General features: G+C 37.5%; 1 protein-coding gene across 1 annotated transcript in view; it reads right to left on the bottom strand.

Moving 5' to 3' along the window:
- Positions 1–16,941, bottom strand: part of DNAH12 (dynein axonemal heavy chain 12) — a 247,904-nt gene that overhangs the window by 131,387 nt on the left and 99,576 nt on the right. Inside the window, exons 28-32 of the mRNA XM_037738118.1 lie at positions 10,349–10,458; positions 7,026–7,209; positions 6,752–6,892; positions 2,180–2,263; positions 1,428–1,616 (exon numbers count right to left, since the gene is read on the bottom strand). Coding sequence (XP_037594046.1) covers positions 1,428–1,616; positions 2,180–2,263; positions 6,752–6,892; positions 7,026–7,209; positions 10,349–10,458 — 708 coding nt within the window. The remainder of the gene's footprint in view (positions 1–1,427; positions 1,617–2,179; positions 2,264–6,751; positions 6,893–7,025; positions 7,210–10,348; positions 10,459–16,941) is intronic.

Genomic DNA, 16,941 nt, shown 5'->3' with positions numbered 1-16,941 from the left:
AAAAAAAAAAAAAAACCTGGAGAATGAACTATGAGAAAAAAATCCATTCCTCATCACATGGGAAGAGAAAGACTATTTTGTACTATTTACAACATACAGCATTAGAGCTTTAAAACTCCATAAGGACTTTATCTTCTCTGTGAAGACACTATACAGAATCTTCATAAACTGGAATTGTTCATTTTTTCTTTTAAATGGCACTTTTCTCTATCCCTAAAACAGTATTTTAGGATGATAAATCTGAGTATCTCTTTCCCCTCTTTATATCAATATATTTATTTATATGTAAGAAACGTGTGTGTGTGTGTGTAGGTGATAATGGTTGAACAGTGGTTCCCAAAAAGATATTTCCATGTTCTAACCTGAGGAACCTATAAACGTGATCTTATATGGAAAAATGTCTCTGAAGAAGTAATTAAGTTAAACATCTCAGGAGGAGGACATCATTCTGGATTATCTGGTGGATGCTAAATCCAAGTTCTTACAAGTGCTACATGGAGGAGGGACATACGGAGCAGAAGGCCATGTGAAGATGGAAGAAGAGGTTGGAGTTATGTAGCCACAAACCAAGGAACATCTGAGGGTACCAGAATCTGAACAAGGTAAAGAAAGAGTCTCCCTTAGAGCTTCCAAAGCAGTATGGCCCTACAAACATCCCAGTTTCAGACTTCTGGCCTCCAGAACTGTGAGAAAATAGATTTCCAGTTTCGGGCTTTTTTTTTTTGTTTTTGGGGGGTTTTTTTTGAGACAAAGTCTCGCTCTGTTACCTAGGCTGGAGTGCAGTGGTGCCATCTCAGCTCACTGCAACCTCCATCTTCCAGGTTCCAGCAATTCTCCTGCCTCAGCCTCCGGGACAGCTCGGATTACAAGTATACATCAGCATGCCCAGCTAATTTTTATATCTTTAGTAAAATGGGATTTCACCATATTGGCCAGACTAGTCTTGAATTTCCGACTTCAAGTGATTCGTCTACCCCAGCTTCCCAAAGTGTGCTGGGATTACAGAAATGAGCCACCGTGTCTGTAGTTTTAGCCATCAAGTTTGTGGTCATTTGTTATGACAGCCCCAGGAAGCTAATACAATATGTAAAGCTTTCTCACAAAATACTAAGTATTAAATAACTCAAACTCACTAAATACACATGTGAGTTTTTAGAGGCACATATTTAAAATAATTTGAAATACAAAAAGTAATTGGAATTTTTAAAGCTTTAGACACTAAGGTTGTATACAAATAGTTTAGCTGGAGTAAATTCAACCCGAGTGATTCAGCCATAACTTGATCAATATAAAACCAAGGGAATAGTAAATGTGTAAGGACAAACTGTTTTTCGTTATTCATTCTGCCAACCACTGTGACTTTACACTTAATCAAGTTGAATGGAAACTAAAAGACACTTCAATAGGTCAGAGAATTATAGGGTTACCTTGCATTTTTTCTTACGATGCTTTAACGAGGGTGGTATTAACCAGGCAAAAAGTCCTCTTAGAAGAGCCTGATGTTCTGGTTCAGATAGAGGTCCTTTCAGTGAATTCAACCAAGAAGACACAAGTGGTTCCCATCCTAACTGTGAGGGCTCCAAATAAATCATACCACAACGGCTTACAGTGGCGGGCTAGAGAAAAAAGACAAATCTTTTTTTTTTCTACTGTTGCTTTTATACTAGTGGCAGCTGGCAATTATCAACTACTTCTTGGGATGACTTATGAGGCCCTTCACAATCTAGCTCCCATCTGCCTCACATAGCTTCACGTAAGTCTAGATGTTCCCATGCAGAAAAATATTTGCAGTTCAGTTCCCCAGACACATGGCTCCATGTCTTTTAACATTATCTTGATTTGGAAATGCTTACGATTTCCAAATCCAATCTCCCTGGAGAAGTCTTACATCTTTCTCAAAATCACATCAAACACTCAGTCACCTTCCACAGTGCTCTTCTAACCCTCCTCCCTACAGATGCTCACTCCTCTCCACACTCTTAAAGCACTAACATGTAGCTGTGTATTGAGATTATTTATTAGGATGCTTCTCATCCTCCCTCAACAAGCATATGCTGTGTCTTATTCATCTTTGTATTCCCAGTACCTAACCTGTTTTCTGACATATAATAAAAAATACTTATTGGCTAAATTAATGAAGAAATGAACAGACTGCTATTGTTTTAAATTATGAACTTACAGATGCCTGGGAAAGGTCCATTGTTTCAAAGATGAGGCTCATCTGGGGGGACATCTGAATGATTTCTCCACTCATAAGGCAAAGCTAAAGGCAATTATTTTTAAAACATTTATTTTTAAAACTTTCAAGCTTCTCAGATAAAAATTTATACTATCTATAAGATAAAGTAGCTCCTGTGATATAATGAAATAAGAATTAGAATGGAAGCCAGAAATCTTAGTTCTAGATCTAGCCATGTTACTACTGCTAAGCAAATACTGAGTCTCAGTCTCTTCATCTATAAAACAGGAATAATATCTCTCTTGTAGAATTGTGAGAAGGGAAACTATTAGACAAAGTCCAAAACCTATAAAATCCTAAATAAATATCAGTTATTAAGAAAATTAAATGAGTCCGTGATCTCAGCACTTTGCAAGGCCAAGGCGGGCAGATCACGAGGTCAGGAAATCGAGACCATCCTGGCCAACATGGTGAAACCCTGTCTCTACCAAAAATACAAAATTTAGCTGGGTGTGGTGGTACACGCCTCTAGTCCCAGCTACCTGGGGGGCTGAGGCAGGAGAATCGCTTGAACCTGGTAGGCGGATGTTACAGTGAGCCGAGATCATGTCACTGCACTCCAGCCTGGTGACAGAGTAAGGCTCCGTCTCAAAAAAGAAAAGAAAAAAAGAAAATTAAATAAAATGCTACTGAATTTATAAAGTTACCATAGACCTTCTTATTAAATTAAAAAAATAGAGACTAGCATAATGAGTACTCATATACCCTCCTCTTAGATTTAATCAATGTTAAGATTTTGCCATATTACCATTGCCTTTTTAAAAAACTTTTTTTTGGAGATGGGGTCTCACTCTGTCGCCCAGGCTGGAGTGCCAGTGGTGTGATCTCAGCTCACTGCAACCTCTGCCTGCTGGGTTCAAGCAATTCTTCTGCCTCAGCCCCCCAGTAGCTGGGACTACGGGTGTGTGCCATCATGCCTGGGTAATTTTTGTTTTGTTTTTCAGTAGAGACTAAATTTTTAGTAGAGACTGGGTTTTACCATATTGGCCAGGCTGGTCTCAAAGTCCTGACCTTGTGATCTGCCTGCCTCGGCCTCTCAAAGTGCTGGGATTATAGGTGTGAGTCACCATCCTCAGCCTTAAAAAACATTTTTAAAGAGCATTACAGACATCATGGCATTTCACATCCAAATGCAAATGTCTCAAAAAGAAATATATTTTCTATGCTATCCAATATTATCACACCCAACAAAATTAATAATTCCTTATCATCTACTACTCAAATTTCCTCAGTTGTACCAGAAATGTCTTTTCAATGAATTTATTCAGAGCAAAATTCAAAGACTATGTATTGAGTTTTTTATGTCTCCTTGGTCTCTCTTAATCTAAAACATTTCTTCTTTTATTAAATGTGTCAAAAACTGAATTTATCAACTGTTTCCTTTCTCTCAAATTTCTATCTTCTCTGTTATTATTAAAGCCATCCTATCTCGTCAATCTCTTTGGCTTGTACCTTTGGAATTGTCATTAGCTGTTTTGTTTTGCTTTTTGGGTTTTTTGTTGTTTTTGGTTTTGTTTTGTTTTTTTGGGTTTTTTTTAGACAGAGTCTCGCTCTTGTCACCCAGGCTGGAGTGCAGTGGCATGATCTTGGCTCACTGCAACCTCCACCTCCTGGGTTCAAGCAATAATTCTTCTGCCTCAGCCTCCTGAGTAGCTGGGATTACAGGCATGTGCCACCATGCCCGGCTAATTTTTTGTATTTTTAGTAGAGATGGGGTTTTACCATATTGGCCAGGCTGGTCTCGAACTCTGGACCTTGTGACCTGCCTGCCTCAGCCTCCCAAAGTGCTGGAATTACAGGCATGAGCCTCCATGCCTGGCCATCATTACCTTTATTAACTTGATACCTAAATTGATTTTATTACTAAGTCTTTGAAATTCTTCCTCTACATTTAGTTTTCAGTGTTTCCTCTCTGCTTTTACAATCATCACTCTAGTTCCAGTTTTGCCCCATCTAGTTCACAAGTCAACAATGAGAAATTTAGCATTTGTGGATTCCGTTTCCTAGCTGCAAAATGAATGATGTAGAGCTGGATTGTCCAATATGGTAGCCACTAGCCATATATGGCTATTTATATTTAACTAACTAAAACTAAAAGTTTAAATTCAGTTCCTCAACTGCACTAAGCCACACTTCAAATGCTCAGTAGCCACATGTGACTAGTGGCTACCTTATCAGAGAACTCAGGTAGTTTCATTATTGTAAAAAGTTCTACTGGACATGCTGGTCTAGAACATTTTTAATCTTTGACCAGATGATTTCAGCAAACATCCTCCTACTCTCCACAAATTTGAAAGGTAGGGTCAGCATTCTCCTCACTGTCCCATGTGGTTTCCCAACTACTTCTATTCCACCCCAGTGACAACCCTTGCTCCTTTGACAACTCCTGCTTTTTTGCTGCCACTCAACAGCACCCAATGATTCCCTCCTCCATAGATAAAGGCCCAATCTCTCTCTTCACTGTAACTCTTGCCTGCTCCAGTGTTAAAAAGACTGAGAATCTCAACGCAGCAGCCCATCAGAACCTTAACTACCTTGCTCCACTTCAGCCATCTACTTTATATATCCGGGACCATCTCTCCTAAAATATTACACAATTCTGAAATATTAAATTCAAGTATCTTAGTCTCTGCCCATAGCCTCCAATCCATCCACTTATTTCATTCATTGTCTCCTGCTATACTTGCTCTTCATTTTCACAACATTTTCACATCCCTGATGTTTTTACTTCTTTCATTAGGCAGCTTCTGTCCTATGGTCTAATGCTTCTACCATTCTTATGTCAATATCTTACTGTATGTCTTACTGTATGTCCAGGCCTGAAATATTACCCATGCTTAAGCTGCTTAGACTGGTAGAGGGTATCTCACAAAGGCAGACGGTGGTACTACTACTACTAATGTATGATCTTCCACTCAATCGGGCTCTCAGAGCTACCCAGAAATGTTTCTATGTTTTCCTAGGGAGCTCTTTCCCATCTTCCACAATGGCTAATTTTGCAAAGAACCAAGGCCCATCACTTCACAAAGAAAAGAGAAATCATCAGAAGGATTTGCCTTCAAATTTCCACAATCAAATACATACACTCACCTGTAACTCTCTCTTCGTAATTTCCTCTCATGTAACAAGAGACAACCCACTCACTTGGCTCTGAATTCTTAGACTTCACTCTCCAATTAGAATAACTTTTCTACTTCTTGTCTATTTATTTTCCACCCTCAGCTCAACCACTACTACTAAATGAATGAAGCAATGTGAATGACCAAACACCTATAATAAAGTGCTTGAGTATAGCTTCTTTTTTTTTTTTTTTGAGACAAAGTCTTGCTTTGTTGCCCAGGCTGGAGTGCAGTGGTGTGATCTCAGTTCACTGCAACCTCCTCCTCCCAGGTTCAAGTGATTCTCCTGCCTCGGCCTCCCAAGTAGCTGAGATTACAGGCACCCACCACCACACCCAGCTAATTTTTTAAAGTTTTATTTTAGTAGAGACAGGGTTTCACCATGTTGCTCAGGCTGGTCTCAAACTCCTGACCTCAAATGATCTGCCCACCTCCGCCTCCCAAAGTGCTGGGATTACAAGCGTGAGTCACTGCGCCTGGCCTTGAGTATATCTTCAAATGCTAATTAAATGAGTTTGCTTATTTAGTAGTATAGTCATTTCATGTAAATATGAAAATAAATTGTGATATATTCACACACTAGGATACTAATAGATATAAAAGGCATAAGTTAATGAAACTGAACTACAACAATATAAGTATCACACATATATTGATTTTAAAAAAAGAAAAACACTAAAGAGTATGAGTTCATTTACATGAAGTTCAAGAGCTGGCAAAACTCATTCTTCATAGAAGTCAGAAGAGTGATTATCTCTAGAGGAATATATACAAACTGGGAAGGAACATAAGTGAATCTTGTAGGGTATAGGAAATTTCATGTGTCATTTTTTAGGCTGACGATTATGAATGTACAAATACATTTTTAAAAATCACAGAATCTATACTTGATATTGGTGTACATTTGTACAATTTATATATGTTGTCTCTCAATTAAAATAAATATTAGAATACTTTCACTTGCTAGTTATTTTGTATATCTCATAGCCCCTAAGGTGATATACTATATATAAACACCGAAGCATTTCATGTTTTCAGAAGGTATGAGGCTTTTGTTATTTCCTCCTAAAATATTAAAGTTCTATAAGAAACCATAAGACTAAAGCCACTTAACTTATTCTCACCTGGATTACTATGCCTTCTGGCTAACACGGAAATTTTAATGTAACACTTTCATTCTATAAAAAAAAATTAAGCCAAGGACTTAATTTTTACTACTTACTTACTATAGCACAGTTTTCATTGAAAAGCGAATTTATAAACCTCAACTTGCTGCATCCTTTATTATATTTCATTTTTGCATTCTTTAAATAGGGTCTTAGCTGATTAGTTGCTAAACACATAAAATTGCTTAATCATGGTTGATTCTGCTGCTCTTTTGATCATGATTTACCTTTTTATTATCATCCAATACTGTGTTCATGCTTTCTATCCACAAAGTGTCAATAGGACCATCAAATACAACCCATTTCCGGTCAGGTGTTTCTGACAAGGCAAATTCTCTAAAAGTGTTAGCCACAATACCATCAGTCCACTGAGGGGGAAAAAAAAGAATTAAAAAGCTCTCTTCATAAAATTCTATTTAGGAGTGAAACTGAAAATACTTCACATTTCTTGCTTTAACACACACTTTCCATAAGAGTTGAGAATGTTTATATTTAGGTTACCTCATGAGACACTGGGTCAAACTGTCCAAAAAGTTGGCCCATGGTAATAGATTTGGGGTTTACAGTTCTATAAATGACCTTTTCTTCCTCTCCATAGCCATGTTCATTCATTAAAGTTAGCGTATCTGCCAGCACGTGCAGAACTTTTGTCTTAGCAGCAAAAGGCTCTCCTACTAACATAAAACTATTAAGGAAAAGAAATAATTATACAATAAGAGTCTTTAAAAAGTTAAATTATTTATATCAGCATATGAAACTTCACCTTGTGATAATTATTACTTATAATTTTTGAAATCATATGAATTTTTCTCAGACATGAGGAAAACATACTTAACTTCTGAACTGGTTAAATCAAATTCTTCACACTAAAATTATTTTCTTCAAGAGAATAAAGAATTTCCAAAAGACAATGAAAACTTAATATCTGTACACTCTAACTAACCTGAACTAAACTCAACCTAACGCCCCCTAAGGAGAGAAATGGAAAAGATTTATATTCCCAAAGCCTTCATTTGCTATAAAATTATTAGTGCTCTTTACTATTTCTGGATCTCCTCCTTCCTGATACATATAGGATTTCTGGCCCTCTTGTGGAAAGACTAGGTAACTAGTTCTAACCAATTAGTAATAAATGGAAATGATGGGTATTACTTCCAAGCAGGGGTAGCTAATTGCCAGCTAGAGACCTTACAGAGATCCCTTTTCCCTCTAGCACAGCTATGACCCACAAAGTTAAGGTGGTGCTTACTCTAATAGGCTGGGCCCTGGGTGGTCATAATGAACAGGGCTGCCCTGCTAACATACTATGGACACAGTACACATGAGAAATCTTTTGTTTTTAAGTCACTAATATTTGAGTGTTGATTGTTCCTACAGAATATCCTAGCCCATACTTAATAACAGAAATTGGTACCTGGAAGTAGGGAGGGTGTTCTTGCCATAACAAAAAAAATACTAATGTGGTATTGGTTTAAAGGCCAAGTTGTGAGTGACAAATTAACTGTTATCAGAAGCTAAAATATGGACAATTATTATTATGCAATGAATGATGAAACATTTGGTAACTGTATTCGTTGAGATAACCTGGAAGACAGCTAATTACCTAAGGAAATGAGAGTTTTAGGTAAAAAGGATAGTAAACAGGGTGTTACTAGTATATAATGGCAACTACTGATTTCATTTAAAAAAAGAACCAAATGAAAGAAATGAGCCCAGAAAAAAACATGGCCAGTTTGTAAGCAGGAATGAAAGGGAGTCCAGAAATTCACAGACTTCTAGAATTGAATGTGTCAAGCTATTCTCATTTGCAATTGGTAAAATATAAAATTAAGAAAAACTTTAAACAAAAACCTATTAAAATTCAGTGTGGCATCAAGGGAAAAAAAATCAAGGATATGGTCACTGTATCTCATTATTAAAACCTACAAAGAATTAATATGGGCCGAGTGGCTCCAGCCTGTAATCCCAGCACTTTGGGAGGGCAAGGCAGGTGGATCACTTGCGGTTCAAGACCAGCTTGGCCAACATGGTAAAACCCTGTCTCTACTGAAAATACCAAAATTAGCTGGGCGTGATTGCATGCCCCTGCAGTCCCAGCTACTTAGGAGGCTGAGGCACAAGAGTCGCTTGAACCCAGGAGGTAGAGGTTGCATCAAGCCGAAATCTTGCCATTGCATTCCAGCGTGGGTGATAGACTAAGACTCTATTTCCAAAGTATACATATTATATATATATATTTATATATATAATATATATATAATATATATACGCACACATACTTGTAAATACATATATATTTCCCAGTAATCATTTCAGGAGGATAAAATGATTCATGAATAGTAGACTAAGATTGTGGCTCCCTCCACAAAGCCTGATAGGGTCAAGGATACTACAAGGAAATTTTAAAAGGCATGACTTAATAAGGACAATTGTTATGGATATAGGAACATGGAGCTGCCTGGAATCAAGCAGATAAAAAGCTGATTGTTTTTGAAGGAGTTTACTGACCAAAACACCATGAGTCTAGTCTAAAACATATGTGAATGCTCAAGACTTAAATACTCCTTGGGAACCAGGTGTGGTGGTACACACCTGTAATCCCAGCTGCTTGGGAGGCTCAGGAGGGACCATCACTTGAGCCCTGGAGTTTGAGACCAGCCCGGGCAATATTGACAGACTCCATCTCAAAAATACATCATAAATAATGTTTAAAATAATCCTTGGGTATTGGATGCATAAGGGTTGTTTGTACTATTCCCTCTATTTTTGTATATGTTTAAAATTTTACATAATGTTTTTGTAACCCTACCTTTAAAAAAATCATGACAATTGAGATTCTAGCTTTCTACAGTCAGGAATCAGGTTGAAAACATTTCTCAGTTCCCAAGAACAGTATTTTCTCTCTTGCCCACTTCATATGTGCCCAGAGAAGAAAATGGAAATGGACAGACCTCTTAGAAGGTTAAACCAAGGCCCACAGAGAAGAATTAAACTGGAAAGCCCCTCCCAGGTAGCAAAATCAAGCAGAGGTAGATTCAGGTTTTAAGAAAAGTGGCTCTGTAATATATTTAACTTTTACTTTTTATAACTTTTACTTTTTATAACTTTTACTTACATAACTGTAAACACAAAATATCCATAACCACTTTAATGACACCCTGTATAATAAATCACACATACAAAATGCTTATGGCTCCTTGGATGAGTCCCTACAAGTGTGAGGTCCTGAAGTTTAAACTCTATAAGTTTCAAATCAATCCATCTCTAGAACTGGGGCCCTCACATGACCAGTTGGATTTCAGAATTGTCACAGAACAGTGTTGGCTATGTCTTCTATTCTTCAATTTCTGAAAGGGAGTGTTTGCTCTGGTAATCCTGTTCTGATAAGCCCACAATTGTGCACTGGATTTGTGAAGAAAAGATAACTTGTCTTTCTAGGTTGTAGGTCTCTAAATCAAGAGGAACAACTTCCAGATGTAATACAAAGGCTACCATGCATCATCACCTAGGGATCCTGAACTTTGAGTCTGGTTCATTTATTGATTAGAACTTTTAGGTGCCTCCTTGGGAAGGGAAGAGCATATTTTTATGCAAACGATAGTGGTTATTAGTGCTAGGTCACTGAATGAGCACTTCTTACCAATACTTGTTGGACATGTAGTACGACAGAGAAATAAACCTTTGCCTTTTAAGCCACTGGGGGGCCAAGGGGGCAGGTGGGGGTTGCTCTCAAGGTCACCAATCAGTTTGCCAAGTCTTTGGTTCATGGATTTTAGTAAACAGTTTAAGAAATAACATCTAACTATAGCAATATATAATCTTACCCATGTCTAACAATCATCATTTCATATGTTTGAATTATTTTTTCAAGAAAAAATTTAACAGGCTGAAGATTATGTGCATTGCAGGCTTCATGAGCACATTCTAAAAATTCCTGAAAAACAAAAGTAATGCATTTCTACAATACATTATAAATCATGTCATACCTGTCTTAAAAGTAGAGAATTTAAATTTACAAGTTAAAAAAATTGCATCTTCTTTCATTGATGATTTCTTAAACCTTTATTATTTTTTCAAATCAAGAGGAGAAACAGACTTAAAATCCTTTTAATATATTAGTCTTCCCTATTATGATTTATGAATGATCACAGCATCATAGCAATGGGTGTATGCTGCATGAAAACAACTCCTTTTAATAGTGTTTCCCAGAATTTCACTTTTGGTTAGGATATAGAAAGACATGCCAAACAATCCTTTATACTGTAGTAACTAGAAATAAACATGTTTTTTAAAATTATAAAACATTTAAACACATAGAAATACTTTAGATGCAAATAAACATAAAGGTACTCAATTTCAGAAAGGGATGATGAGACTTTCCTAAGTAAGTATAAAGCAATGGCTGTTTTATCCTGGGGACATTTTCTAAGTCTGGACATGATGAATATTGCATTGGGCCCGCTATAGACAGAAGGACTTAGCCAAAGAAAGAAGAAACAAGTAGTGATTTTAATGGTTGTGTGAGCTTATGTGACAGATTTGAATGTGGAGGAGCCCAAATGCCAAGTTGGTTCTCCCCACTATCCATGCTTTTGCTCAGCATGTAGTGACACAAGAGGCCAAGGGCTCAGCTGGAAAGACACACAGTGAGATTTCTTTAGTCTCAGAATACTTAGATCCCAAAATCCTACTACAGGGAAGGGCCAATCCTATGGCAGCACAATTCTTACTCTGAACACATTTGAAGCCAGAAGTAAACAAAACTCTGACTTAGGTCAACTCTCGATTGAATTGATTAGCAATTCAACCTAGTTATCTGAAATAGGAAAAAAAAAATCCATGACTTTTCTGCAGGAAAATAATACTACCTTAGTCTGTACAATTATACACAATAACTTACAATCAAAACTTAAAGTTGGAAGTCCTAGCCAGAGCAAGCAGGCAAGAGAAAAAAATAAAAGGCATCCAAATAGAAAAAGAAGAAGTCTAACTATCTCTCTTCTCTGACAATATGATTCTCTGCCTAGAAAACCCTAAAGACTCTATCGAAAGGCTCCTGGAACTGATAAATGACTTGGTAAAGTTTCAGGAGCAAAATCAATGTACAAAAATCAGTAGCACACACCAATAACATTCAAGCTGAAAGTCAAATCAAGAATGCAATCTGGCCGGATACAATGGCTCACGGCTGTAATCCCAGCACTTTGGGAGACCAAGGCAGGTGGATCATTTGAGGTCAGAAGTTCAAGACCAGCCTGGCCAACATGGTGATACTCCATCTCTACTGAAAACACAAAAATTAGCTGGGTGGTAGTGGCACACATCTGTAATCCCAGCTATTCAGGAGGCTGCAGAGAGTAGAGACCGCACCACTGCACTCCTGTCTGGCCAATAGAGTGAGACCCTATCTCAAAAAAAGAAAGCAATTCCATTTACAGTACACACACACACACACACACACACACACACACACACACACACACTCTCACACTCTAGGAATACATCTAATCAAAGAGGTAAAGATCTCTACAAGGAGAACTACAAAACACTGCTGAAAGAAATTACAGATGACACACACAAATGGAAAAACATTCCATGCTCATGGATTGGAAGAACCAATACTGTTAAAATGGCCATACTGCCCCATGCAATCTATGGATTCAATGCTATTCCTATCAAGCTACCAAGATTACTTGTGACAGAACTAGGAAAACTTATTCTAAAATTCAGATGGAACCAAAAAAGAGACAAAGAAACCTAAGCAACAAGAACAAAGCCAGAGGAATCACATTACCTAACTTCAAACTATAAGACTACAGGAACCAAAACTGTATGGTGCTGGTACAAAAATAGTGACACAGTCCAATGGAATGACTAGAGAACCCAAAAATAAAGCTGCATATCTACAGCCACCTGATCTTTAACAAAGTGGACAAAAGCAATGAAAAAAGGACTCCCTTTTTAATCAATAGTGCTAGGATAGTTTGCAAGCCATATATAGAAAAATGATTGGACCCCTAACTTTCACCATATACAAAAATTAACTCAATATGAATTGAAGAGTGAAGATATCAGACTATAAGAATCCTAGAAGAAAACCTAGGAATCACCATTCTCGACACTGGCCTTGGGAAGGAATTTATGACTAAGTCCTCAAAAGCAATTGCAACAAAAAATTGAGAAGTGAGACCTATTTAAACTAGAGAGCTTCTGCATGATGAAAGAAACTCTCAACAGAGAAAACATAGAACCTACAGAATGGGAGAAAATATTCACAAACTCTGCATCAGCAAAGGTCTAATATCAAGAATTTATAAGGAATTTAGACAATTGAACAGAAAAAAACATTTTAAAATGGGCAAAAGACATGAACAGACACTTCTCAAAAGACGTGCAAGCAGCCAACAAATACACGAAAAAATGTTCAACATCGCTAATCATCAGAGAAATGCAAATCAAAAATACAATGAGATACTATCTCATACCAGTCAGAATGGCTATTACTATAAAATTAAANAAAAAAAAAAAAAAAAAAAAGATGCTAGCAAGGCTGCAGAGAAAAGGGAATGCTCAAACGCTGTTGGTAGGAATGCAAACTTAGTTCCGCCACCATGGAAAGCAGTTTAGAGATTTCTCAAAGAAATTAAAACAGAACTACCATTTGACCCAGCAATCCCATTACTGTGTATTTATCCAAAAGAAAATAAATGTTTCTACCAAAGAGATACATGCATGCATTATATTTATCCCAGCACTATTCACAATAGCAAAGACATGGAATCACCCTAGGTGTCTGACAGTGGATTGAATAAAGCAAATGTACATATATGCCATGGAATACTATGCAGCCATAAAAAAGAACAAAATCATATCCTTTGCAGCAACGTGAATGCAGCTGGAGGCCACCATCCTAAGCAAATTAACACAGGAACAGGAAACCAAATACTGCATGTTCTTATGAGTATTGGGTACTCATGAACTCTTGGGTAATATGCATAGTGCCTGGGTGATGGGATCAATAATATCTCAAACTTCAGTATCATGCATATGCCCATGAAACAAACCTGCACATGTACCCCTTGAATCTAAAAGTTGGAATTCCTTTTTAAAATAAATAGGCCAAGTGCAGTGGCTCACGCCTGTAATCTCAGCACTTTGGGAGGCCAAGGTGAGTGGATGGCTCGAACCCGGGAGTTTAAGACTAGGCTGGGTAACATAACAAGACCTCCTCTCTACCAAAAACACAAAAAATTAGCCAGATGTGGTGGCACATGCCTGTAGTCCTAGCTACTCAGGAAGCTGATGTAGGAGGATTGCTCGAGCCCAAGAGCTGGAGGCTGCAGTGAGCCATGACTGCACTGCTGTACTCCAGCCTGGGTGACTGAGCAAGACCCTGACTCTAAATAGTCAGTTCACAACAAAATAATTAAAAAACAAAAAAAAAACAAAAAAAACCAAAGTCATGAGAAGCAGCTGATGACCAAGAGAAAAAACAGTAAACCAACTCACAGACGACACAAATGTCATAATTAACAGTAAGAATTTGATAATACATTTACAAAGTATCAAAGAGAATAGATTATAAGACAAAAAATAGAGAAAAATTAAGAGAATTTTAGCAGAGAAAAGGAATCTCTAAAAAGAACCAATTGGACACACTAGAACTTAAAAAAAAATCAAAATATGTGAAATTAAGAATTCATTGAATGGGCTTATCAGCAAACTGGACAAAGCCAAAAAAAGGACCATTAACCTCGAGGATAGGTCAATAAGAAAATATCCAAACTAAAGTACAGAGAGAAAGGAATGAAAAACAAAAGAAAAAAAATAGAGCATGAGAGACACATGAAACTATATAAAATGGTCTAATAAACATGTCACTGAAGTTCCAGAAGGAAAGGAGAGAAAAAATTAGGACAGAAAAATATATAAAAAGATAATCACTGAAAATGTTCTGGCTGAGTACAGTGGCTCATGCCTGTAATCACAGTACTTTAAGAGGCTGAGCCAGGAAGATTGTTTGAGCCTGGAGCTTGAGACCAACCTGGGCAACAAAGCAAGATCTTGTCTCTACGAAAAATAAAATAATTATCTGGGTGTGGTGGCATGTGCCTGTAGTCCCAGCTACTTGGGAGGCTGAGGTGGGAGGATTTCTTGAGCCCAGGAGGTTGAGACTGCAGTGGGCTATGATCATGCCACCGTACTCTAGCCTGGGTGACAGTGAGACCCTGTCTGTAAAAAAAAGAAAAAATTTTCTGGCAAAGCACATCAACCCACTGATTCAAACAGCATAGCAAATCCCAGACCATAAAGTACAAAACAAAGCTAGGCTTCTAAGCACAACACTGAAAGGCAGGAGTCAATGAAGTAACATCTTTAAATGCTGAGGGCAGGGTGGGGTGGGGAGGAGATACCTGCCAATCTAGAATTCTATACCCGTGAAAATATTCTTCAAAATTAAAGATTACATAAAGACATTTTCAGACAGACAAAAGGTGAGGGAATTTGTTGCTGGAAGACACACATACACACAAGAATTACTAAAGGAAGTAATTTAGGTTAAAGATAAAAGATCCCAGAAGAAAACACATATCTGCTGGAAAGAATAAAAGCACTAGAAAGGGTAGTGTAAAAGCCTTTAAAAAAATACTAATAGTTAAAGCAGAAAATAATAACAATGTATTGTGGTGCTTAAAAATATATAGAAGTAAAATATATGAAACAATAGCACAATGGGCAGGAGTGAGTGAATAATGAAACTATACAATTTAAGGTGCTTAGATTTTTTTGTGAACTGGTAAAATGCGAACAACGTAAAACTGTAATAAGCCAAGGATATATACTGCAATCTGCGGACACTAAGGTGAAACTAAAAAGCCAATAGAGAAGATAAAGCGGAGTGGTAAACATTTTTTGAAATTCAAAAGAAGTCGGTAAAGGAAGAACAAATATAGAACAGATTTAAAAGCAAGATGGCAATTTAGTACTATTTTTCAAACTGGAATCTATGGATTTATTGCTGTACTCATAAGAGGACATAGAGTTCAAGAAAATATTGAAATTTTCTATTTTCATTTTGGTGTTTAAAAATCATATTAGCATATCCTGACTCATCTTGATAGTCACCTTAACCTGCCATAAAATGCAGGTATTAGTATTTGAGCATGAGAACTTAAAAAACAGACCAAAAAATAAAAATGCCTTTAAGTGAACTGATGTCTTGATGATATGACAGCTCAAACAAAAAGATTTTGCAGTTATATCAGTAAAGAGAAGAGGTGAAAGAATTGAACCATCACTTGGCAATAGCTGGTATGTACATGCAAACTCAAAGAATCTTCACTGTTCATTTCACGGTGGAAATTCCCATAAAGTGACAAATTAGTTTCAGCCACATATCACCTATTTCATTAACTATGTTAAATTGAATTTGAGATTGTTTTGTTTGTAGTTTTTTAAATTTTTTTATCTTTATCTAGGAAGTCTCAGTCTGTACCCCAGGCTGGAGTGCAATGGCACAATCTCACTGCAACCTCTGTCTCCTAGGATCAAGCAATTCTCCTGTCTCAGCCTTCTAAGTAGCTAGGACTACAGGTGTGTGTCACCATGCCTCGCTAATTTTTGTATTTTTAGTAGAGATGGCGTTTCACTATGTTGGTCAGGCTGGTCTCAAACTCCTGACCCCAGGTGATCCACCCGCCTCAGCCTCCTAAAGTGCTGGGATTATAGGCATGAGCCACCATGCCTAGCCTATGTTATTTATGAGACAGAGTCTCACTGTTGCCGAGGCTGGAGTGCTGTGGTGCCATTTAGGCTCACTGAGACCTCCGCCTCCCGGGTTCAAGTGATTCTCTTAGCTCAGCCACCCAAGTACCTGGGAACCTAGGCACCTGCTACCACGCCCGGCTGATTTTTTTGTATTTTTAGTAGAGATGGGGTTTCACCATGTTGGCCAGGCTGGTGTCGAACTCCTAACCTCAGGTAATTCACCTGCCACAGCTTCCCAAAGTGCTGGGATTACAGGCATGAGCCATTGTGCCTGGCCTGTAATTTTAAATTTATTCTGGTTTTATATAACAGCTATAAGCAGCAGACAAGCATATACATATTTAGGCTTCATTATAATGTGTATAATAAAATTTAAATGAAATAGGAAATGTAAATGGTTTGTGTCTTATTTTTATTTGGTATTTAAAAATTTTAATTGACAAAAATTGTATATATTTAAGGTGCAGCATGATGATTCGATAAACATATACACTGTATAATGATTACCACAATCTAATTAACATATCTATTACTGCCGGGCGCGGTGGCTCAAGCCTGTAATCCCAGCACTTTGGGAGGCCGAGGCGGGTGGATCACGAGGTCAAGAGATCGAGACCATCCTGGTCAACATGGTGAAACCCCGTCTCTA

Source organism: Cebus imitator, unplaced genomic scaffold (genome assembly GCF_001604975.1).
Source record: "Cebus imitator isolate Cc_AM_T3 unplaced genomic scaffold, Cebus_imitator-1.0 Scaffold48, whole genome shotgun sequence".
Lineage (NCBI taxonomy): Eukaryota > Metazoa > Chordata > Mammalia > Primates > Cebidae > Cebus > Cebus imitator.
Note: the sequence above shows the minus strand (reverse complement) of the source record. Positions and strands in the feature narration are given on the sequence as shown.